Source organism: Zootermopsis nevadensis, unplaced genomic scaffold (assembly GCF_977971745.1).
Source record: "Zootermopsis nevadensis isolate Lab colony 2312 unplaced genomic scaffold, Znev_1.0 Znev_ptg000019l, whole genome shotgun sequence".
Lineage (NCBI taxonomy): Eukaryota > Metazoa > Arthropoda > Insecta > Blattodea > Termopsidae > Zootermopsis > Zootermopsis nevadensis.
This window is the reverse complement of record NW_028259151.1, coordinates 6676440-6702519: the sequence shown is the minus strand read 5'-3', so window position 1 is coordinate 6702519 and position 26080 is coordinate 6676440. Positions and strand designations below refer to the sequence as shown.

Here is a 26080-nt window from a genome sequence, read left to right as displayed (position 1 = left end):
ATTTAATATCTAATTATACCCCTAAAAGCGGACGTTGTGTACTGGCAACGTAACATCATTTTCAGTCAAACAGAAAATAGACCTTACAGTTTTTGTTGTATATAATAATAACTATAAATTCGACAATGAATAGAGGAAAAGGGGTATGCATATAAAGAATATTTTGGTGAAAGTCAGCAAAATATTGCCATCAGTTTCTCCGTTTTATGGGAGTAAACCCATGTTGGAGATATTCTGAGTTAAAAAACGTTTAAATTTACCTCATCCACCATGAAATCCAGTATTGCTGGTAGACAGCATGGCAATGTAACAGGGTTTAAATATACTCAAAGAATTTTATATGGAATGATTATGCAATTTTTTATATTTGGGATGTGATTAAGTAAACATTTTTCTGCTATAAATGATGAGTGTTTATAATGCAGGAACTGGTTATTGCCTATTTTAGGATATCCCAGCATCTATCTAGAGGAAGAGAAGAAATGAAATGTTGACCTGAAACATAACCAGAGGTTACTCGAGATTGACTAATCTTATGGTTGTGTATGTTTTCCTGCCCTTATTTTCAGATTATGATTAGCCACAGTTATATTTCATTTTTATAAATAAAACAATAATTCTGAACTCTTAGAAAAATTACATCCTCAGTCAAACTCAGCTTTCATATTGCCATAGCCCTCATGTAACCCATTACTTCATTACTATCACAGACATTTCTTTTATCACTGTGATTTTATAAATACCTTGAAAATGTAATATATACAGTAGCCATGAAATATAAGTATGAAAGTATGATTTCAATGTGAAAGAAATACCAGATATTCCAAAGGGTTTGTTGAAATACTGTATATGCTATTTGAACTTATAGTTACCTTTCTGTAGTTGTGGTACAGAACTTTACAAATGAGAATTCATGCTTTATGCTCTAGTATATTTTCTAGCTAATATAATTCCTCTTTTATAATTAACTTCCATGACATTTTTACATTTCATAATTTTGTTAACATTTGTTTAAAGTTATCACTGAATTAATTTAAGTACCCCATAGTTTATATAGTTAATGGGATATCGCAGAAGACAGCTTCATAGTACAGGACATGGTCCCCAGAAACCATGGCAACTACTAAAAAATCAGGGTTAGGCAGTGACTCACAAATGCTTCACAGACTATGGTCACTTATTATATTTCTGGAATTACAGTCACTGCCCCATATGACAATGGTTAAAGATTTCATGACAAAACCTTTGATTGAACCAACTCTTATCACCTGAACAGTATTCACTGCCATTTGACTTAACACTGAATTGTCCATACTGAAATTTGTAATCGAAATTGAGGAACTACCAGTTTAATCTTTATCAAATAACTTGTTTTATACTGATGGTAATTTTCATCATCTGCAGTGCTATACCATCAGTTTTAAAGTCGCTTCTTGAAGGTGTATTGATTTTTTCACAATATCAATGCATTATTTCTTGAAGCCTGTATACTTCAGTATTGAAATCTGAGTGATAAGGAACAAGCAAACTGTGATGAATATAAAAATACCAGGATTAAATTATACCTAGAAAATGACCAGTGCATACAGATTTATATTTCCAAAGCTAGGTTGTTTCTTGAAGGGAGGTTCCAAATCCATTGTTGGCTTACTGTGCCTGTCACAGCTTTACATGACCCCAATATCCCTTCACTTTTTGGTTCTTATCATATCTTCTCATCTACCTTCAAAGTTCCAGGGAAAAGCTTTCTCCTGTTTGAAGGTTATCCTGCTCCAAAGAAGTGAACATGGAGATGGACTTTAGGAGATAGGATTTATAGATAAATATCTTGGAAGGCAAAAGGAATTTGGGGGGGGGGGGGGGGGGTGAGAGTAGAAAGACAGACATAGAATAGGTTTGATTGTCAGATGACACATAGAAAATGGAAATGTCTTACAGAGATGAGGATTATTTATATTTTTCCAGGCTGCAGTCTGAATAAAATATGACCCTTAAACCAAGTGAAAATGGTAACCATTTTCACTTTGTCTACAACATAACTGGCTCCTACACCAGGAAATCTGCCTGTATTATGTGATATAATGGCATGATTGTACAAATTCATATTACTTGTGTCAGGATAATATATTATTTAAACTTTACATCAGTACAAATTGATACAAGTTTGAAGAAGATAATGTGATACTAGCTTAGTAAAAAGATAGCTTTAGGTGTTATAACAAAATAAAAATAACAGAAACTTAACAATTGCATTTTTAGTTTACAAAATAACAAAATACATGTACTACATAGTAAAAATAATATTATTCCAAGCTGTACAAATACAGTCACAATATTAAAGACATGAAGTAAAAGACTGGTAACATAGCTATGTAAAATATATCTGTGTACAGACTGAATAAACACTATATAAATTAAATTAAATGAAGCAATAACAGCTGAAATGTGAGAATGTGCAAGCAATGAACAGAAACTTCACTTCATCTGAAATATATTTACAAAACTATTTCAAAGGTACCCATTTTGAGAGAAAATACTGCTCATGTAAAACATCCAAACTTCAAACAAACAAAACAATTATGAAAAGTTGGAAATTTGAATACTTTACCAGAATATCAGCACTTAGACCAGTGAATGAAGAGCATGATGAGCATTAATGAGGTCTGGGTTTGACATCCTTTCAATAGTACTAAAACTCCTGTACATACATGAACAAAGCTTCCAGGTAATTTTATATTATTTATCTGGAATGTTCTACTTTAGGAACATAATCACAGAATGACTCAACCCTCTGGCAATGTTACTAATATTGAATGTTGTAGTAAAATCTATCCCACAATTTAACATAAAGAGCACTGTTTACAATGCTGAAGAACAAACTAAAATGTATTTTTTTACAAAAAACTACCATATGCAGAAAAAAATGTATGTCCGTAAAAGTTGATCCACTACAAGTAGTTACGGCCATTAAGTTTTCCAGCTGCTAAATATTCATGTCCTGTTGGTATTATATTGGTAATGATAACCTATTTTGTTCTATACAATTTGTTCTCTTAAGCTTCTGTTGTATTACATGTGGATATGTTTGTGTACTTGCAAACATAAGTCTACTACAAAATTTTCTGTTCAGATACTCACCAGTTAAAAGTAATTACAGAGCCACCACTGGAGCTCTCCATTTTATATTTTTATATTAAGAAAGCAATTACTCAGCTCATGTAAAACTTTCTCATAAAATTAATACATTTACCATGTTTAAATTATTTTCTTACACTATGAAAATATTTAATATAGTAAAATATATGTATGGTGAGACACAGGAAGAGACTTTATTATATTGTAAATAATCATTGAAGTTTGTACAGTTGGTTTGTTTCTAATGCCCCAGAGATGGCTACAATGGCCATTCTCTGCCTCTGCTGACCCTGGGAAAGTTCAGAATTAATTTCTCAGGTTGGGGCACCACAGGGCACATTCCATTAAGGAATAAAATGATACGCAGATGGGACCTACAGTTTAACATGTGCCACTAAACTGGTAATAAGCCGGGATAGCTCAGTCAGTATAGTGACTAGCTACGGGCTGGACGACCGGGGTTCGATCCCCGACGGGGGCAGAGGATTTTTCCTCTAGCCTCTGTGTCCAGACCGGCTCTGGGGCCCACCCAGCCTCCTCTACAATGGGTACCGGGGTCCTTTCCCGGGGGTAAAGCCGGCCGGGGCGTGATGCTGACCACTCACCCCCATCTAGTGCCGAGGTCAAGAAAGAGAGGAGCTATACCTCCACTCACCCCAAAACGCCTACATGGCGTAGAGTGGGACAAACTTTTACTTTTTACTAAACTGGTATGTATTCTGAATTTCACACCTTTCATAACAAAGACAAATACATAAAATTAACTTGCTAAGTTTTCTTCTTAAATTCATACAGTACCTGCTGAATAGAAGTCATACACAATAATGTAAATATTCCTTCAATGAGTTTACAAGAGTGCACAAATGTTATTATACTTCAGAAATTACTTATGTACATTAATTGTATGATAGGCAATTAGGCTGTACTGGTATTGACTGGATTTTTACTGATAATAAGCAGTGGAATAGATGAGAAGAGAAACTTGGAAATTTTACTATTTACTTTCTCCAGTGCAGTTTTATGTTGGCCATAAAAATTCACATTAACCAACTAGGAAAAGAATCTTGGCTGATTAATGCCTAGTGTGATGAGGTACAACTGTGAAGTCCTTGATATAAGATAAAAAAAGGCATCTCAGCATGCATGTATACAAAAACAGGCATTCTTTATGGCAAGTTAACTCTTAAATACAGAGGTTCAGTCTCTCAGACCATGCACAAAATTAAAAATTCAGTTTACTGTGTTCTATTATTTCCTTTGCTTTGCACACTTATCTACCTTCTTTCCAACTTCCAATGTTTCACATGGCAAGACGGACATTGTCTAGGTCTGCAGGAGTGAAGTTTATTATCTGCATGAATGTCCTTGCAGTCTCCAAGAGGTTTTATTTGTGTAAACATTACTTTCGCAGATGGCAAGTGAACATAGACCCTCAGGACAGGTGTTGGGCAAATTACCCAAGTTTTGTTGTTGGTGGTTACCAGGTCATTTGTTCTTCCGAAATATTGGTAACAGACTACAAGGTTAAACAGTGTCACAACCCAGAGGGCCACAATGCACAAAATCATTTATGTTCATATATAATAATTACTGTATTGCTGTGACCATAAATATCCTTAAATGTCAATCGTACAAGTACGAGAGACAACACAATTAGGTGAAAAACATACAGAATGCAGTCATTCTTACAGTCTTTAAACTATTGATCAACAGTCAGAAAATTTCATTTCTGGCATTTTTAATAAAATCTTAACCCATCTGAAATGTAGAATAGGATATGAGGTTCTCATGCCAGTGTGTATTAAGATAGATGTCTTCTGGGTTGTAGCACCATGTAATCTGTTAGAAGTTTACTGTTTCACAGTTCCTTGCTGTCTCCATCATCAGGGCAATCATTGAGGCAACAAGGACTTCTGAAATGTTGGTAAACTTCTACCAGACTATATGGCGCTACAACCCAGAAGACAGCCATCTTTAAAGAATAAATATCTTATTTTGTTCAAGTTCTAGTGGAGAACATAACTTTAAAAATAATTTTACTAAACATGACCCTTGGTTTATGACAAAGTGGTTTTAAAGAGAGAATGGTAATCTTTCAGCATGTATCTGAATAATGTAAAATGAAAAATGTGTTTAGAAAATGGCAGTTGAAACCTCCTTATTGTACTGTACTCACCACAAATCCAATGCACAATAAACTGGGATTTAAACTTGGTTTCAAAGTAAAGTCCTGAACACAACAGAACTGACTGATGTCATGGCCTCTTGTTAATTACTTGTTAAATGTATTCAAAAGTTTACCTCGTACAAAAATATCCTGTACTGTATACTATGTGTACATAACAACAGCCTACACATCATGTATAGCTTGTAGAAGAACAGCAGATACTGAATAAATACTTGTAACTCATATTCTACGTGAAAATGCTCTTCAATGTACATAAATATGACCTGTGAAATAGAAAGGGAACATGCAAGAGATTTGAAATTATATGAAAAATAGTTTTTCATATACAATATAACTAAATTAGGAGCAACAAATGTGCCATTATGTGTAACTATAGTAATTATTAAGCATGCATTAGATATATAAACAGTGTATGAAATTATAACAGTAAAAAAATTTTGTTGGCAAGGTCAAAATAAATAATAAATAAATGTTAGTACGAACAAAACACAAAGTGTCAATGCATACCAACTTAATGACCTTTTATTCCTATATAGTAATTACATTAGTATATGGTCACATCAGCACTTCTGTATGTCACCCTTTCTATTTGAAAAAGGCCAAGGGTAAATTAATTATAATATATAAATTATAGGTAACTTTAATATATTGTCACATGGAAGCAATGTCAGTGGGGACTATTTTCTGCTACTGCCAAAGCCTTCTGTTAATGGTCATCTCAGGTTTCCATTTTAAAAGTCACATAAATAGAGTTTCATCTTCAGCAGAACATATTAAAATCATAGGTCATTTCATCTCAGTATGAAGGCAGTGATGGCAATTGATATACCTCAAAAACCAAGACAGATGACTTTATATATCAAGAATTAATAAAAGCTTCTTATGTTGTGTAATGGCAATTGAGGTACAGCATATTTATTTTAAAGCGTACTCTGTCCATACCGGAAGTTTCTACCTTAATTTGCAAATCAATCTGGACTTGTGGAATTCTCCATCAATATGCATATACTCAGGATCTGAAATTCAAACATGGCTATGGCAAATGCTAGACTGATATAACCAGCCAACTTCATTATGCATTTCAGAACAAGAAAATAGTAATAAAACTGTTTGAGATTTCAGAAACGATTATATTGTTTCAAAAATCATCCCTCATTTTGACAAAAAACTGGCAGTATTTATAACATCAGTGCTTACTGTTCTTCAGAGTTGTAGCACTTGTCCAGCCTTCTCCCATTTTTCATAGATGAGTCTGAAAACATATGAAAGAGGGGAAAAAAGTTGAGGTGAAAAGCATGTTAAGAAAGACCACATACCCTGAGAGGTTTAGTATGGCACAAATGTAAACTACTAACCAACTCTTAAAATATTAATGACAGCATATAACATTATGCTTAGCCATTTTTAGGGTATAGTGTTTATAAATATAGCAACCCAACTCTATAATATAATGTTGAATTTCGCTGATGAATTCATGTTTCTAAATAAAAAATAAATCAGAAGCATGAATCAGCAAACCTATTCAAAGTTTGAAATGGAGATCATGGCTGTAGTTCTGAATAAAAGCTTTAGTGATTCCCGTGCCCCAGTCTGTGTCTTGGTTGCACCTCAAAAAATACTGAACACTAGCGGCATCAAATATAAACTTTACATGAAAGTAATTTACATAAAATATTATCAATCTGCATGCTATATATATTCATTCGCAACACGTGTACTAATAACCACCTACTGCACCAAATGTAACTCCATTCATTGGGACATGAAATGAATAATTTTTGCAAAAAAGTATAGAATAATGTATACTCAGTAATAATTATGAATTCTGCCAACATTTAAAGAGATAAAATCATCTAGCACATTATTTACTATACATATTATGTAACTCACAGCATATTAGAGTAGTGATAAAACCCAGATTGTGCTAAAATGAGATAGAAATCCAGTACTACTCATTATTGTAAGCAAAGTAAATAGTATGGAAGTATGACAATGTTGGACTAAAAATTATACTGATGACATAGCTTTCTGTTATACATTTCCAAACAGTACATTTTTATCATGATGCCATTAAATGCAAGTGAATATTTTGGATCTCCTTTTTTTCTGCTTCAGAACACAATAAAAATCAGTCTTCATGCCAACCATGATGAAAGACTGATGGATGCATTGTCTAATATAGGAGTCAAGATGGATATACTAATCTTCAGTAAAATGAAATAAATTAGTTACTCAATTACAATACAACACTCAATAATCACTATGCAATTTGTTACATTATGAATTTCAGGAAAAAATTCTCCTACCACAGGTGCTGAATTCCATTACATATACCAAGGAACATTCAATGTCAAGGAACACATTTCATGGCCAGTTAATAATATTGATTTTCTGATAACTGTTTAATTGCTAATCTCATTAAACATATTTGCAAAGACTACCTCATTGAACTGTGTGTTATTGTATAACTTTCTATGTGAAATTGCAATAGCAGATGATAAAAGTAAGGAATTAGATAATAAAAGTACTGTAATCATATTAATGACTGCAGTATTAGCTTTATGTAGAACTTAATTTATTGTGAATGTCATGCTTTAAGTTGTGTTTCAATGATTTTTGCACCACCTATTTACAAAATTTTGTACTGCTTATTCCATTCATATGATAATTTTTTATAAAGTACATGGGTTAAAATACTGTAGAGACTTTATTTACAGTGCTGAGGATTTCAAAATCTACAGCCAGAAAGTCACAAAATTTGTTTACAATTATGAAAATTGACATATTTTTAGAAATTATTTGTGCTGACCATATCATAATTAGACAGTCACATGAAGATCAGCCATCTCAGTGGGTTTAGTACAGAGTAGTTTACTTGGAACAAGGAAGATGATGGCTTTACTCTGTCAGATGCTAGTAACATTTCCTACGGAATTAAAACATTATTCATCATCTTTATGATCTGAGCATGGCTGGATTCTAAACCAAGATGGACAAAGAGTATGGGAAAGCCAAGAAAGAGGGAGGGCGCTGGAACAAGTCTTTCATGACCTTCTCCATGAAGCAGAAGTGATCTATCATCAAGTTTTTTTCTGTATTAAAGAGGTCCCTACAGTCACATAATCTTCAGCCAGCAATATTCACTCAGAACTTCTGTATGATAGAAGGAGCCTGACAGATCAAATATGATGAGTTTGTGCATATCACAAGTCCTTTTCTGAACTGTTATGTTAATTTAAAACAAATGAGGACATTCATGTAACTGTTATTAACTAAAAGCAAATATCTTATATGTTACTGTTGGTTTTCTGGGTTGCAACACTGTGTGGACACTGACATCAATGTGATAACCACCATGAGAACATCAAACTTCATAATAAATTATTGTTTGCAAGTATGTATTATGAGATTAAGCATCAAAAACATGACAAAATTGATTATTATAAAAGACTACTAACTCTGTTTCTTTGCAAGAAGAGTGGTATACTGGATATCATGGATTTTGTGATGTGACAATGAATCCATGAGTCTTGAATTGGATTTCGTGATGTGACAATGAATCCAAGAGTCTTGAATTAAGTATTATGACAATAAATCAAGGAATGGTCATGCGGTTTTATTGAGATTTAGTTATAGATTCAGAAGTTCAAGGGTCTGATCATGACTATAACAAAATATATAACTATTTTATGTCCCAAATTTCTTAAATTTCATGTGGGAAAGGAAAACTTAAATTAACTGAAAACTGGGTTGCCATAAGCCATGCTGCAGCACAATTCAAAGACAGAAGTTTATTACTGAATCACATACCCTGTACTGGAAAGTATTTCACACTTACACCATATAGAAAATCCTAACTGGTTAAACAGGATGTAATAAAAGAAAGTACTACTAGAATCGTCAGTCTTTGATTTCAGTTTATGAAGATTTAAAATTAAATGGTTTCTCTAAGCAAATAAAACAGGACAGAATGTGCAGGGTCATCATAACAAGATGCAGTAGTTTCAAATACTTTTATTTACTGATGTACTGTATTAAAATTAGTGAATCTGTTGTCATATAACATGTAACAGTTGGGAGTTCATTAATGGTTAGAGATACCCCTAGCAGGAAATTATGAGAGTAGCTGTAAGCAAAATGGCAAACCCTACTGGGAAGTGTACACTTTGAGAGCAGTGTGAATTTAACTATACTTTACTGAAGAGAAACTCCAAATTTCAGGCTCTTACAGCAACAAGTATGAATATGGTTATATATTAACTCATCACCCTGATGATGGAGGCAGTAAGTACCACTGAAATATGAGTCAATATGAAGCATACTACATGGAAAAACATCCCAGAAGACAGCCACCTCCAGGCTACAATAAGGTCACCAAGTGAGAGGTTGGTGATAAAGTTAAAACACACTGGTGTTCTAATAAATAATAAGAGTGTTGCTGGCAGAAAGAAGTGCCAATGACTTGAAAAGACTGCACATGTACACACAAAGTGCTCTCTCATAGTGTACACAAATCTGTCAATTGGCTGTCTCAAACCTCCACTTTAGCTAGTTTGAAGAAATGTAAATACTTCCCTACAATAATGCATGACAACATAGTGAATGCTACTTGAAGAAACACCTTCAAGACCACTAAGGTATGAGAGAGAATATTGAAGAAACATTTTATGAATAAAATGGTCAGTTCTTCGCTTCTTATATGAATGTTTTCATGATTGGGTAATATCTAATTAATATCCCAAATAATTTAGAATCAGATTATCTTACCCACCACACTTTTCAGATTTGAATCCCTGTGATTATTTCCCATAAGGATTTTTAAATCACTATATCTTCAGGAATAATCAGCATATGGTTGAAGAACTGAAGGAAGAAACAAATTGCTGTGAAAATATTCAAAATAGAAACAATGACAGCAATTATGAAAAATTTCAGTTGATGTTTGACTATACAGGGATCATATATTGAATACAATTTTATGCAGATAAAATCCCTATGTTTTATTAGTGTTGTGCTATCACAAGTTGTTAACTACAATACACTAATAAATAAATGCATTTAAAACTACCACCTTATTCAATGACCATGTACATTAAACAAGCAAATCAAGGATTCAACAAGGGAAATCTTGAAATATTAAAAACAATTAATTATGCACAAAATTGAAACAATGAACTTACACACTAAACTTTTTCACATTTAAATAACTTACTTAACATTCTTTCATTCTTGTATTCTTTTTTGCTGAAGCCTTTCATAGTTCCTCTGTACATTCTATTTGCATTACTATTATGCAGCTGTTTTATATTTCTGTTATCATTTTACTTGTAAGCAATAAAAAAACGATTCTTCTTCATTTCATGAACATCATCTTAGAATCAACCAAGAATTTTTCAATGTCAAACAGGATTCCTTGGCCAAATATATCCTATACTCCATAGGGGATGCACAAAGAAACAGAAATGTACCATGCTATTTTCTGCCACAATTTTATTATGAATTACATAACTGATCTATATCTGGTTATACTACAAAACAGCCGTTTAATAAGCGAGACACATTGCAAGTTGGAAAATACTGATATACAAAGTAATCATTCCAATACCAACAGAAGTTTTTGTTTATTCAATATTACATTTTAAATCAGCAGCCATTGACAGCTCCCAGAAATATGGTTGCAGTACTGGAGTATGCACTGTTTCATGAAATTATAAAAAGTTGTCTAATATAGCTACTAAGGTATTTATACTTTATGTTCTCATCAAGAATCACAATTATTATATAGAGTACAGCCGAAGCTTTGAATACACAGATGGGACATACTTTACAGCCAACTGTGCCATACATAATAAATATTCAAGTCTTTGTATACTTATGTATTCCACCATTACTATTTATACTGACAACAGATAGCAAAGGTTTTGTTTCAGGTAGTCTCTGTTGTGTAAAGAAGTACCTGTAAATATCTTACACTTCATATATAAGGCAAAGATAAATTTCAAAATCATGTTCACAAGTGACATAATGATTAAAAAATATTGTTATAACATTGTTTGTGGGCTTCAACTGCCTTACTTCCCTGTTGATTATGTAAATCTAATTTAAGAAACAATTTAAATTCCTATTCCACAGACTGATTAAAAGAGGAAGCATCATCTTTAGAGTGGTAAACAGTCTCACAAATGCCAATGTTTGGAAACAATATGCTCAACAACACACTGAAAGCATCACCCAGTGTTACAGTACACTTCCTATAGATGTGTTCTGCAACTCGTGCGTAGCCACAAGGTTTCTGGTGTGCCATAAATTTTTATAAGAAATTGCATACTTGCAGTTTATAATTATAAAAAAGCAATATCTTATCTTTCATAAAACACACATAGACACACGTTTATCATCAAAAGTATTATTCGGCATATGTTTTATTTTCATATACCTGCACTCTCACATGGCAAGTATTTATATGTAGTTACATGTTTATGGTCATGTATAGTTTCACATCCCCTTTATGTGAGGTGAAATCCTGTGGTGTGCTGTCAAGTGTCTTTGACAAATTAGGGTGTGCCACAGGTGATAAATGTTGCAGAACTGCTACAGACAGAGACAATTCCATACGAACATAAGAAGCTATACAGAATGTTTCAACAGTACTTCTGTATTTCTTAACAAAGTGTTATATTTAAGTATAAATCCTACTAATTTTTTCAACAAGAATAGTATGTAATTTTAATAACTGTTTCACTGTTATAGGCCTAATTGATAATGCCTCATGGATAACAAAGCCAAAACATTACCACTTCTACAAAGACCATTTTGTTACATATTCTGAGAAAGCAACTGAAGAGGGAGTATATTTACAGTTGACAGATTTTAATAACAAATTAAATTTTACTTTACAACTGAGATGATGATGAAAATAATTATATATTTTTAATCAATTCTGCAAACCATTATCCCAATTTTTGAAAAAGGAACTCTGTGTTTTGGTATTCAATGGAAGTCAGCTATATTCATCCTTTATTCTTTCAGTAAGATATTTGTTACTTGAATCTTTGATTATTAATTCTACTACTAGGTTGCTGCATGAAAGGCAGTTGCAAGTTATGCTGGTATATTAAAAAATAAAATACAACTCATTTAAAACACCATTAAGATAAACATCAACATCAACTTTCCCTTATAATTAGCAACAATGAATGTTTATAAGCTGCAACAAATATTTTAGATGGAGTTGAAATTGCACATCTTATTACAAGTTATCAAGATACATTATTACAATTTCAAATATTCTAAACTCCTTACCAAACTCCAAAAAAATATTAACACTTTAACATAACAATCACATTGTTACTTCATCATATCACACAATTTCTATACAAATACACATACAACAACAATAACATATGAAATTCATGACAATAAAAATTTTACAATGAAACTTCTAAAATACTCATTTCCCTGAATGAGAAACTTATTTTCAAATGCCAGCAGGTTCAAACAATACGTATCATACTCATAACAATCTCAATGATGTATTCTAGAATGAAGTTACAAACAGCTGTACAGTAAAGAAATAGGAGTTATACTAGATGATTAAATATATTAAAGACTTCAAAATATGTAAACACACCATAAACATTTCTAACAGGACTCAAAATCAAGAACAGTTTCTTCCCAAATAACAGTGTAACTGTCCTTCATGATGTTGGATAAAAACCTATGGTGATGGACATAACAAGTAAAATACAAAAGGACTACAATACTAATTTCTCATAATGACCTGAAACAATCAACACCATGTTTCTTAAATAAGATTTCAGTGAGGAACGCATGCAATAGTGTACAGTAAAAGATCAGGGTGCAAAGACAAATTTTTTACATCTGATTACAAGTTAAATTTATGAGTTGGGATAACATAATATGTGTACTGTGAGGGAAGGAGAGCCACATGAACACCTCTAGCAGTTGCATTTATTTCCATAGATAGTTCTTTTTTCTAGAGCTCTAAAAATCATTTTAGTTAAAATAAACAACATATAAAATCTTCTGTAAATAAATAAAGTGAAACAAAGCAACTTCATGTAATAAATAAACTTTTGGTGTGTAGTATTAAAAACTAATTACAAGAGCCCTTTGAAATATGTCAAAATAAAAAAAAATCAAGTATCATAAGGCAATGTTGTACTTCAGTGTTAGGCACAAAACTGCTTATAGATTTCTTGCCTAAATAACATCCTTTCAGTTTAAATTCAAACTTCATTACCATAATTATTGCTTTTGAGGTGATGTTATGTAAATATCTTTTTGCATCAACTGAAATTTGTGTCAACATTTCTTTTTATTGTGCCATTTAATTACATGTGTATATGGTTTTTCTTCTTCTTCATATTCTTTTCCAGCATAGGCCTTAAGGCTTGTTAGGGCATTACATAACAGAATCCTGCCATCTTTTGAGAGGCCGGCCCAAACATCTTTCCTTTTGGGTGGTATCCTAAAACCATTTTTGGTATCCCGCCTGAAACGATTCTGTGTACATGTGTCTTACAGTTTTTCTGGTACTGTGTTATAAAATCTATTATTGGTGTAATGTTTAGTTGCTTTTCCATAATGTATATAGTTATTAAACTACATAAATGTAGGATCAGCTTCTTAGAAATAAATATCAGTCCAAATTTACTGTGCCTCAGATAAATGAAAATATGTCACTATTAACAAGAAGTAAACATTACTGGTAATTTTAAGACTGAAAGTGTGATCTTTGTGTGTGCTATATTTTGTGGTAATTACTGTTAGCCATTTTATTTGGAAAGACCTACATCACAAATCTTTATAAAGAGTTAAACAATCTTGGCTTTTTGGCAACTAAAAATGCTAGAATTCTGATTATGAGATGTGTTAAACTGCATATGAGAAAAATATGTATATCCATTCATCAAGAGACAGTTCTTATTCATCACCTTGATAATTTTGAATCCTGTATACTTCAGAAAGATACTGAAGTGTAATAAAAGAACAATGCCTAGTTAAGAAGAGAGGAGGAAAGTAAGTTTTCTAGCAAGACATTTAAAGAAATGTTATTCCCAATAAAAAAATATAGGTAGGCCATTTGGAAATTTGTACCATTATACAAATCTGATACAATAATCAACATCTAATTTACACATAACAGTGAAATAGCATTATAACAATGATATTAATACTGGAATGTTAGAAATTTCTTATTGCAAGCTATACAGAATAGACTGTGAAAGAACAGTGAAACAGAAGCCAAATGAATCATCTGTATAGTGAACTTTGAAGGCTGAACATTGTACAAGTGCCCACCTCCTTGTAATAGTAGCTACCACCAATACTACAGACTTAAAGTATCTGGAAGCCATAGAAATATGACTTAAACATCTTAAACATAAATTTATTACAATTCTATTGCCTCTGGACAAGAACAGATAACTTCAATTGAGGCAGACAGACAAAATAAACCTGAATTTAGTGTAAATTCTCAAACTATTGTTCAGTTTGGGAATTCTTTGCTGATAAATACATTTTAATTGTTTCTTGGTTTTAAAAATTAACAGATTAGGCAAAACATAAAATAAATCTGAAATATAGCAGGCAATTATAAGCTAGTCCTATCATTTTCCCATCAGCATCTTTTTAAAGATTTTTTAACACCTTTTAAGGAAAATACTCAGAGTAAAAAGAGAAATCCTTCAAGAGTTTTTTAACCTTTATTCTGGATTTAAATCCCTGTACTACAGGTTGCAGGCTGGACTTCAAATCTGGATAAATGGTTTAACAGTGGTACATGGTCAACTGGACCAGGTGTAAGACATGACACATGGCTGATGTCATAAATATATGCTTTTCCAATACTTTCTTCTTGGAAAAACACCTTTGTTGTCAGGTTTTTAGTCAAATCCTTGTAGCAAAATGAATGCTAGTAATTTAATTATTTTGTCTCTGTTTTATTCTAATGGCAGACTAAATCTTATTCTAAAGTATGGCATGTTTTATAAAAGCTGTTGGGCATGCCTGTTTCTTTATTTGCTTTTTAGTTCAGCAATTTCAGGGGTAATGCGACTCAAAATGATCCACAGGACTGTCAGAATCTTCTTAAGCAACATATACACCAAGATTACCACAAAATGGAAAATGGGTTTGCACAACCCCTACCTTTGTCCGCGTCCCATGATGCATGTCATTGTCATCTTTTACATTATTGTCATCACCAGAGCCGTCACTATGTTTGCTACCAGACAAAAATTTCACAACCATATCACTATCATCACTAAATTCACTCTCTGAATTAACATTATATCCATCTACTTCCCACAGTTCATTGCATATTTCTTCACTATCTAATCACATAATTTTACTGGGCCCCACTGTGATTTTGAAAAGGAAGGGCTTGAACTCAGGATAACGAAACACTTCCTCACAATATTTAAAACAATTGTTACATCTACTGCAGCTAAGCAGAAAATAAGTCATGACATCTGCAAACGTCATACCCAGTAGGTTAAAAGCAGCGTGTGACATGTGGATGCATCATACCCACTAGAGTGGTTAACAAGTATACGCAGTGTGTGTTGCAATACTGCTTGTGTGACCAACCAAAGACCTTATTCTTTCTAAAATGGCATCATGATCCTGCCAAATTTCTGGAAGAAGTGTATTGATAAATAAGGTGACTATATTGAAAAACAATGAGTTACTTTTACTGCAAAGCATGGTAAAAAAATAACATCTACATATACCAACCATCATAAATTAATATTTTGCATTCTTTGTACTTAGACAACGTTGGTCTTCTGGGCTGTAAAGCTGTATTGACTTCTATGTAGATGCAAACACTTCAAAGGTACATACTGCCTCCACCTTAAGCCCTAAAGGGTTCACAAGCATGCAGGCATTTAAAATAGTATCATTTGCTTCTGTGCACTACATGCCATACACACACACACACACACACACACTATATTATGTAGGTACATTCACATATCACCAGTGTTTTGATATTTTGGCAGTTAGACAACTCTGGTTTTTACAAGTACATACAGAACAAAGATGCCTAATCAAGGTGAGAGGACCTCGTACACAAACTTAAATCTTTTGGATGAAGTGACTTCAGCATGAAAATGGATGCAATACATTCCTCTGAAAAGGTAGTAGCTACCTACAGGACCTTTCCTACAAACATAATCACTGAAAATCTTTCCTGATTAATATGATCACCATACTTTGTTCACCGCCTCTTTTCCTCACTACGAGTTCATCCAAAAAATGTCATCTGTGCTTTACCCCAACCACATGCTCTTCTCCCACTGCAGCCTACTCTTCTGCTCCACCAATCACCATCAAATCCAAAGACCACATATGGACTGCCCCATATAAGACTTCAAAAATTTCCCAGCTTCTACACAAGGACAAGTTGTCTGATGGGTTCACTTCCTTTAACAGCCCCTAGTTTGAACATCCTTCCAGCATAATAAATGGAATACGTTTGTTCTACCAAACACTGTAGACACTACAGTGACTATTCTTCACTCATCAGTTATATGAAACACATTCATTTCACAATGTTAAGATCCAAAGTGTATATCTGTACCAATAGCTTCATCTTTGACTACAATCCTATTTCTGATTTTGAAGGCTCTATGCTTCCACTACAAAGGCAAAACAATTAAGTCTGTTCAAATGTTGATCTGGCATTTCTAATAAGAAAAGCTACAACTTTTCACTGTATATTTTAATGAGCTAATTATCAGTATATGAACTAAAGGCAAGTTTCTCCAATGGCGTTGACTCACAAATACCTTAAAATCTGATAAAAAGATGCAAAAAAATCTGTGTAAATCAGGTAAATAATTGAACACATCTAAATAATTTCAATTTCATGAACAAAACAATGGGAGAACAGTAGGTATGACTGATTATAGATGAAGAATTTGCATGCACCAACAAAAGACAATGTTAGATCAAATATGGTTTGCAGTACACACTTCACATACTGAAAAAGGATAAATTTTCACAAATACATTCTTACACTGATGAACACATCACAGTTTCTACCAACAAACCAATAAACATGGCCACAAACAACTTACCTATGATATATAAACTGTATGTTTTGGGATTAAATGTTGTGCATTCTAGTGAAAGTTGGCATGCAGGTTCACTTTTAAAAAATAAGGTCCTATATGAAGAAAATTAAGATGAAATTAGCTGGAGGTATACCTATGTCAAAACAAGTTTAAATATGATATATTACTCAGAAGATATTCCCCTTAGCAAAGACCTCACATCACAGACCCTCCTGGCTCTCAAACTGCAAACAATTACTTTGTAACCCACATATAAGACAAACTCCTGTAGACTGGTTTGGCCATGTTAGCATATCTTGTTAATGCCTTCAAGAAACATCTCCAGTGCTCAAACACAATGCTGTCCGCAATACCATCACAGTTCATGCTTTTAGTAAAGAGTCGTCCCTGGTGCTTCAGCATCACACCATAAGTATGGGTGAGTGGAGGAACAGTTCAGTACATTCTTAACCTCAGCATTAAATGGAAGCAAGTGGTTAAATTCACACCTTGGTCACTTTAATTTAAGTAAATAACCCTGGTACCCACTAATTGGAGGCTTGGAGGGCCCCAGAGCCAGTATGAATATTGTGATTAAGAAAAAAGTTCTGCCCTCCTGGGAATAAAGCCCTGATTGTCCAGCCTGCAGCCTAGTTACTATACTGACTGACCTATGCCAGCACCTTGTTTTTCCAGTACCAGACTGAATTAAGCACAATGACTAATTATATGATGTATGACCAGTATTCTTCACAAGTTACAGCATTCAATATGAATGTTGTGAATTTTGAAAATATAGTGTGCTTCTGTTCACTTCAATAACTATGCATACTGCCAAAGACTTCCCTCATTAAAGTCATGTATAAAAAAAGCAGATCAAAGACATGTATTACATCATAAACTTAAGGTTAAAGAATTGGATTTAATAATCTCAGTGGTTATGTATTGCCGCTGAAGAGACTACCAAATGGTTATTATCTCAAGGTTGATACAGGTCATTTGTTGGCCTATTTCAACACCAGAAAAAGAAGAAGATTATTGGTTCTGTATTCCAATTCCATAAACACTTTCATGAAACCTTATCACTTCAAGAAATTATGTACCATTACACAGTTTTGCTTTCACGTAAATAACAAAGTAATTCTCTCAAGATGGCTGTCTTCTGGGCTACACCATGTAGTCTGGTAGAAGTTTACAAACGTTTCAAAGGTTATTCAGGGTCATCAAATCATCAGGGTGATGAGTGACACATCACCCTGATGATGGAGGTAGCTAGGACCTCTGAAACATTGGTAAACATACCAAATTATACAGTGCTACAACCCAGAAGACAGCCGTTTTTGGACTCACAAATCCTACAAAGTAATTCTCTGTTTATACAGTCATCATGTTGTCTTCTTTTTCTTTTAATTACTACTAGACTAAGTATAACTATGCTAGATACCCTTTGCTACTGTGATTCACTGATGGAATAAAAAAGTTCATCATCAGGCTGCTTGCAAAGAAAGACAATGATGAAAGGATTAAATGCAGGCTTGATCAAAAGTTATGAACAAAAGTGATTTTTTTTTCAAAGACAAGGCTTTTAACTTTTATCAGCTATTTCTAACACACTTTCAGCTTTTCTTTTGCTACTTTCTCAGCTACAGGAAGAGACATAATATAAGTGACGGTCAGAGTAAAGTATGAATATGACATGACTCTGTAAATTGAACTTCTGCACATTAATCATTATTATGTTAATTGATAAAACACATGACAGGATGCGAGAAATAAGAGAATCAAGAGTGGCCAATGACAAAATCTGTGTGCACAGATCCAAATGCACACTTAAAATGAACTTCAGCATCTCAGAGGTTTCTACTGGTCTAGGTAAAATTTAGATCCACCTTCAACTTTTCTACCTCTATTCATTGCTCTGTTTCTACTCATCCACCCTATTTAATTTTTTGTATTATGTAAATAAAATTTATTCTTTGGGTACTTAGTTTATTAACAGTATAAAACTGGCATTATGTGTCCAGCTTTGTACTTCTCTACTAACAGCAAAACACACAGAGCATATTCATACGCAGAGTTGGTATGTCTATAAAGAAATGCTCCACATAATCACAGTACCCCTATACTGCCCCTAATAACATAAATATACTTGAGTAAAATTACATCTCATTAGTATGTTTCTTATTAATTTTTGGCAGAATTATTTTATAAAATACAGTGAAATGCCAATAAAATGAAAACCAAGCTAATAAAAGTAGATTCAGAAGAATTAAATTATAATTAATAATCAATTAGAATTGTAATTTGTTTACACATACTTGTGTTCAATTCAATGAAATGGGAGTTCTTAGTAGGTCCAATTAAATAACATATTTTGAACATCTTTAACTTTTCACATATATATGTCAAGTAATTTTACATCATCCTATCCTCCCCTCTCCCATGAAAAGGGATGCAGTAAAGCATAAAATGTAAAGATAAAAGCAGAGGCACAGGAACAATGTTAAATTCTTGCTAACACATATATACACTCCAATGGAAAGAACTATAGTTATAATGAAGTATGAGTCAATTGATGTCAGCAAAAAACAAAAAGGTAAACACACTACAGTACCCAAAAGAGAGAATCACTTTCATAAATCAGCACTAATTCCACCCATTCTTAGGAATAAGAAAAGAAAGAAAAACTCAGAAACACAAAGGATATTAAATGACAAAACACAGACACAAAATTAAAGACTGAAAGTACATAGTACTTACCACAAAATTTCTAACCAGTCTTGCAAAAATAATTACTTTAAATTTTTGCAAATTAATAAAAACAAGGCTTCTGAAGTGTTCAGCATATCATATACACTGTACATGTCTAGTTTAATATTTCATGTTAATACTTAATGCAGTGCTTATAGATCATGTTTTTATTTCTGTGCATTCCTATACATGATTACATTCATGTATAGGAATACACAATCTTTACACTAGAGTGCTAATGGTGCCTGTGGCTGCTGTCTCATTTCTATGCAGAACCACAAAAAGTGTAATGAATGAAGCAATCTTTCTCCAAAATATGTCTGCATGTCATATACTACTCATTGAAGATTCTCCATCTTCAGATGAGAAACACAGCTGGATCATGCATCACTCAGTACTATTTCTTACAAGAAAAATTAAATGGCATTAGAAGAACCTGTACTGAGAGAGTAAAATTGACCTGCCTCTCCCATAACATCTGCATGGAAATAAAGCTTACATAAAACAAAATTATTTATTTGTACCAATATAGGCTGAATACAGCTATGTGATTTGTGATATGTTCTTGTATCAGTAACTGTTTCATTGTTTGAAGTAAAATTTATAAACCAAACTGTGAATGCATCCAGAGTGCAATGAAAGGGGGGGGGGGGGGGGGAAGAGCAGGTTCAACAGGAACCAACTAAAGATGATAACCAATGACTGTGTTTTGTTCAGCCATGGGTTTCTAGTAAAATCACTGGTGCAGTCTGTTCTACTTCAGCATCTAAAGTCTTGAGTGCTTTCTTCACACAGACAATGAAACTAAGTACTTAGGGGTCCCTAGTGATCAAAAATTATCATCACTTAATTAGCATATGTTTGATCACTGCATCATTTTTTACACAGAGGACTGCAGCATGCAGATGTCTCTTGAGTCATGCTCATACCTGTGATAATGTGTTGGCCAAACGGGCCAATTGTTATTAATGACCGGCATCTAGTTTCATAAAAATCCACTAAATCTAAATGATTTTACTACTTGTGTATAGACAGGTGGAAGGATATATTAAGGTGAAGAGGTCCTCATGTATCTTAAAATTTTCAAAAAAATGGTCGTTTCATTAAAGCATGACATTTGCATATTCCAAGAATTTTGCATGATTTTATACGCATATTTTCAAATACTAGAGCAGGGCGCTCCTTTCCGAGCTCCTCGGGGGGATTGGTCAAGTTTGTAAAACGCCACCAACTTTGTGTAAGAAACTAATCTAACCGCCCCGAATTGAGGGTTAAAACAAATGACCAACCCTCCCTTCTGGGGGGTTGGTTGCATTTTAAAATCTTGAGTAAGACACTAAACTAACCCCCTTCAGAAGGGTTTGTTTAGTGTCTCATTCAAGTGTTTTAACCCTTGAGTAAGAAACTAAACTAACCCCCCAAATGGTGGTTAAAATACTTGACGAACCCCCCCTCTGGGGGGGTTGGTTGCGTTTTAAATTCTTGAGTAAGACACTAAACTAACCCCCCTTCGGAAGGGTTAGTTTATGTCTCATTCAAGTGTTTTAACCCTTGAGTAAGAAACTAAACTAACTCTCACCCCCCAATGGGCGGGTTAAAACACTTGACTAACTCCCCCTTCGGGGGGTTGGATGCGTTTTAAAATCTAGAGTAAGACACTAAACTATCCCCCTTCGGGGTGTTAATTTAGTGTCTTATTCGGAGCACTTTCTCTAATCTGATTTTTTACTTCTTTATGTCGCTGTTCAGAGGCCAACTGTTCTTGGTCAGCCAACTTTCTACGTCCAACCCGACCCTTGCAAATTTTCGTCTGATTTCTTTCCCTCCTGTTTTTGTTGAATACGTTTTTCTACTTTTATCAATGTAAGTCTTACTTCGCTTTCCTTCATTTGTTAAATAATTCTGTTGTTTTAGTTCTTTACCTCGTTGTTCAGAGGACAACTGTTCTTGGTCAGCCAACTTTTACGTCTAACCCAATCCATACATATCTTCGTTTTTTCTCTTCTACTCTTGGTGAATAAGTTTTTCTACGTTTATTAATGTATGTCTTCCATAGCTTTTCTTTATTTGTTAAATAGTTCTGATGTTTTAGTTCTTTACGTCGCTGTTCAGAGGTCAACAGTTGTTGGTCAGTCAACTATCTACGCCCAACCCCACCCTTTCAAATCTTCATCTGATTTTTTTTTCTTGTGTTCTTGTTAAATACGTTTTCCTGCGTTTATCAATATAGGCCTCCCTTCGCTTTTCTTTATTTGTTAAATAGTTCTGATGTTTTAGTTCTTTACATCGCTGTTCAGAGGCCAAAAGTTCTTGGTCGGTCAACTATCTACGTCCAACCCCACCCTTGCAAATCATCGTTTGTTTGCTTTTTGCTCTTCTGTTCTTGCTGAATAAGTTTTTCTACGTCTATCAATGTAAATCTCCCTTTGCTTTTCTTTACTTGTTAATAGGTCTGATGTTTAAGTTTTTACGTCCCTATTCAGAGGCCAACTCTTCTTGGTCAGTTAAATTTCTACGTCCAATCCCACCCTTGCAAATCTTCCTCTGTTTTTCTACGTGTGTCGTTAATATTATCTCGTTTATCAATGTAAATCTCCCTTCGCTTTTCTTTATTTGTTAAATATGTCTGATGTTGTAGTTCTTTACGTCGCTGTTCAGAGGTCAACAGTTCTTGGTCAGTCAACTTTCTATGTACAGCCCCACCCCTGCAAATCTTCGTCTTAAAATCGATCAAACGTCAGTTTTCATAATAGTTTTCGTAATCGTAATATATCGAATGAGTGTCAGTTTACCTTGTTGAAGTTGTTGGAGTTGGTACTTCAAATAGTTGATAACGTCTTCTTTCACTTTTATGATGTTTTAGGCCAACTGTTAGTCAATATTCAAGAATGCGACGTGCTGCTTCTAGAGCAGAGATCATGCGACTGGCTTGATAGTTTTTGTTGTGAAGCATTATTTGTTTACTCGGCATTGTTGTGTTGTACTCGGCATTGTTGTGGAACACAACAATGCCGAGTATAAACAAATATAAGTTGACATTGTTGATGACGTAATTTCTTGACGACAATGAGGAATCACAAATTTTTATAATAGATTAATTTCCACTTAACTTTTTTTAAATAAACTTTTAAAATCTGCTGAAGTTCATTATAATGGCATTTCACTGTACAAATGTCACTGCTATGAAGTTTTCTTATTATTTGCTGTTTTTCAGATTACTAGGTCAGATGCACATTCATTTCTTTGCAGTTACATTTCAAAGAATTTACTGTGAGTTGGAAGATGATAAATGGAAGCACAATTTCAAATATACTACAGTTAATGCCTTGACTAATCACACTGGCCTTCCTGTTCAGACATAGGGACACAGATACATTAACAACTTTCACAAAATTGAGACACTCGACAAGAAAGTAGCAAGATTAAAACACAAGACTAGTCAAGCACTAATGAGAGAGTAGCACCTACCACCTCTATAATATCTATGATCACAGACAGCTCAGACAGCTACGAACTCCAAACTACTGACCATACATGCCTCTTGTAGTTTTTAAACATGAGAATAATATACTCATAAAACACAAGTGATCTCATATGCAGCATCAATATTTCCCAAGACTACAAGGTCACAGGACATAAACATTTTGAGCAGAACGTCTGTCAGGCAGTGAAATCAACAATGATTTGGGGCCAAACTTTACAATGAACTCCCAATATCATAATAAAAAGAATAGATTCATCATAACCTATGACCAGAGAAATCTATACTGTCAAGAATCATGTAGCATGCATATGCTTGAAAGACTACCACCCCACAAGAATAACTGACCCTGAAAAAGCAAACAGAATTGGTAGACAAGTGCTTATCACTGTACTGCTGACCTAGATGGAAAAACAGCTGAGGAAACTGTTAAATTAGGCTCCAAATAAACTAATTACATTTAATTTTTTTCTTCATATAAACAAATGCATTTCATGAAGACATCTAAATAAATTTTACTGTCAACCCAGAGAAAGAAAACACTCAGGAAGCCCTCTAAAGAGATGGAAAAATTCCATTCCATACAACTTGTGACCAGTCCAGCTAGACCTAACTGTGTGAAGGGTGCTGATGATGATCACACCTGAAATGTGGTGAAAGTGCATGATGTTATTTATCAGAAGTCTTCAATTTATGAACTTGGAACATGCCTGAAAGAACTTTACTTAATCAAGACAAAGCTTATTTCTTTTGTTAATACTGTACTCTTACAAAGGACAACTAATATAAATGCTAAGTATCGGTAGAAGGCATTATTACAATATGAACATCTGTAAACACTTATTTTTTATCTACATGGCTACTGTGACCATATTTTCTTTTTGCAGAAGAAAAGGTCACAGACAGACCTGCTTATTCAAATATTCATTCACAGTATACATATTAAAAAGGAGTGTCACAAGTTAATCTATTATAAACTACATACACTTAAAATAATCTGTAATCCCTATAATTAATAGAAGAATTTCTTACAACTATAAAGAAACAGTATCTCATATGGAGTTATATGTCTTCTGGTCATACGTATACCAAATTTACCACAAGAAGAATTTCTTTTTAGATTTAAGGTTGTTAGGGCAGTGAAGATGTCTGTGCTGATCTTCTGGGCTGTGATGTCATGTGGTCTTGTAGGTGTGTGCCCCTGTACATGTCACAACCCAGAACCAGAAGACCAACATGGGAGGGAGAAGGGACTTCATCTTACAGTCACATATGAAACCAAATGGAAAAATCGATCTGACAAGCAAGGGTGTCATGTCACACAATTCAAGAATAAGTTTAATATGCTTGGATATGACTGGGAGAAATATTCCTAAAATGGCATCCAATTTTACAACTGATGGTTGTTATTTTTAAGAAGTAATTTTGTTCTAATGTTCCTCGATAATGGCAAACACTTGTCTTTCAATTCACATCACTTTTAATAAATTTTAATAAACTGTGGTTCACTATTCTATTGTTAAAATTTATGAATGAACACTGTCCTGCCCTGTATTTTGTATGGTATCTTTTTTGTATTACTTTAGTACAAATAAACATTAAAATACACTGGTTTCAAATTATCTGAATTCCTTTTGTGGTCTTCTTTGACTTTGAGTTTTCAGCCTTACATCCTCAGTCCTGGGGGAAGTTCAATTAATAGTAAGTATCACAAAACTCCATCCAACATTTTTTTATCACACAGAAACTAATTTATAATACAGAAATTATATTAATACCAAATGGCAATCATACACTGTACAATCCAGTGCAAAGTGTTGATGTCCACTTAATCTCATCATTAAGAATCCAGTGCAAATATACTATTATATAGCATAATAATATTTCACACTTTATATTGACAAATAAACTACGTATAAATGCTGAAACTTATGGACACTTTCTGTGAATATTGTGAATACATTAGAATTATTTTTTTTAAAGTTTACTTGAACATCTACTAGGCTACTAACTGACATTAAGTGTGTGATCAAGTGTCAGTTACTAGAATAATGTTGATAAATGGGACACTCACATTATGTTTCTGTCTTTTTCATAAGATGAAAATAAAAATCTGTTTTTAAATGAAAGCTATACATGCATGGTAAATAATTAATAGACAATGGTCAGTGTATTGTTTAGCTTGTGAATCACAGATAGGAATATTGTTGTTTTTTAGATGTATCTACATACAGCAAAAGAAACGTGGAGGGGAAATGAAAAGAACTACACGTAGTCCTTGCACATAATAAATTAATATTTGCTAATAAAAATCCTTCATTTCCATCATTTAACAAGGTCTGACATGAAAGGATTAAACAAATAATGCTAAACAACAATGTGAGACCAAGAAAAAGCAACAGAGATTCCTTCATTTGTATGAACTGCATAGAATGTTATTTG

At 33.5% G+C, this 26080-nt stretch overlaps 1 protein-coding gene across 11 annotated transcripts in view; it reads right to left on the bottom strand.

Moving 5' to 3' along the window:
• Positions 1-1932: 1932 nt before the first annotated feature.
• Positions 1933-26080, bottom strand: part of LOC110837965 (phosphatidylinositol 4-phosphate 5-kinase type-1 alpha) — a 78287-nt gene continuing 54139 nt past the window's right edge. For 8 of the 11 annotated variants that reach the window (XM_022080667.2, XM_022080672.2, XM_022080671.2 and 5 more), the window contains one exon: positions 10797-18898. In XM_022080667.2, the coding sequence (XP_021936359.1) occupies positions 18857-18898 (42 nt within the window). In that variant the 3' untranslated portion in view covers positions 10797-18856. Of the gene's footprint in view, positions 6576-10796; positions 25319-26080 lie in introns of those variants that run through there. The other 3 variants (XM_022080668.2, XM_022080669.2, XM_022080670.2) reach the window with 3 other exon arrangements.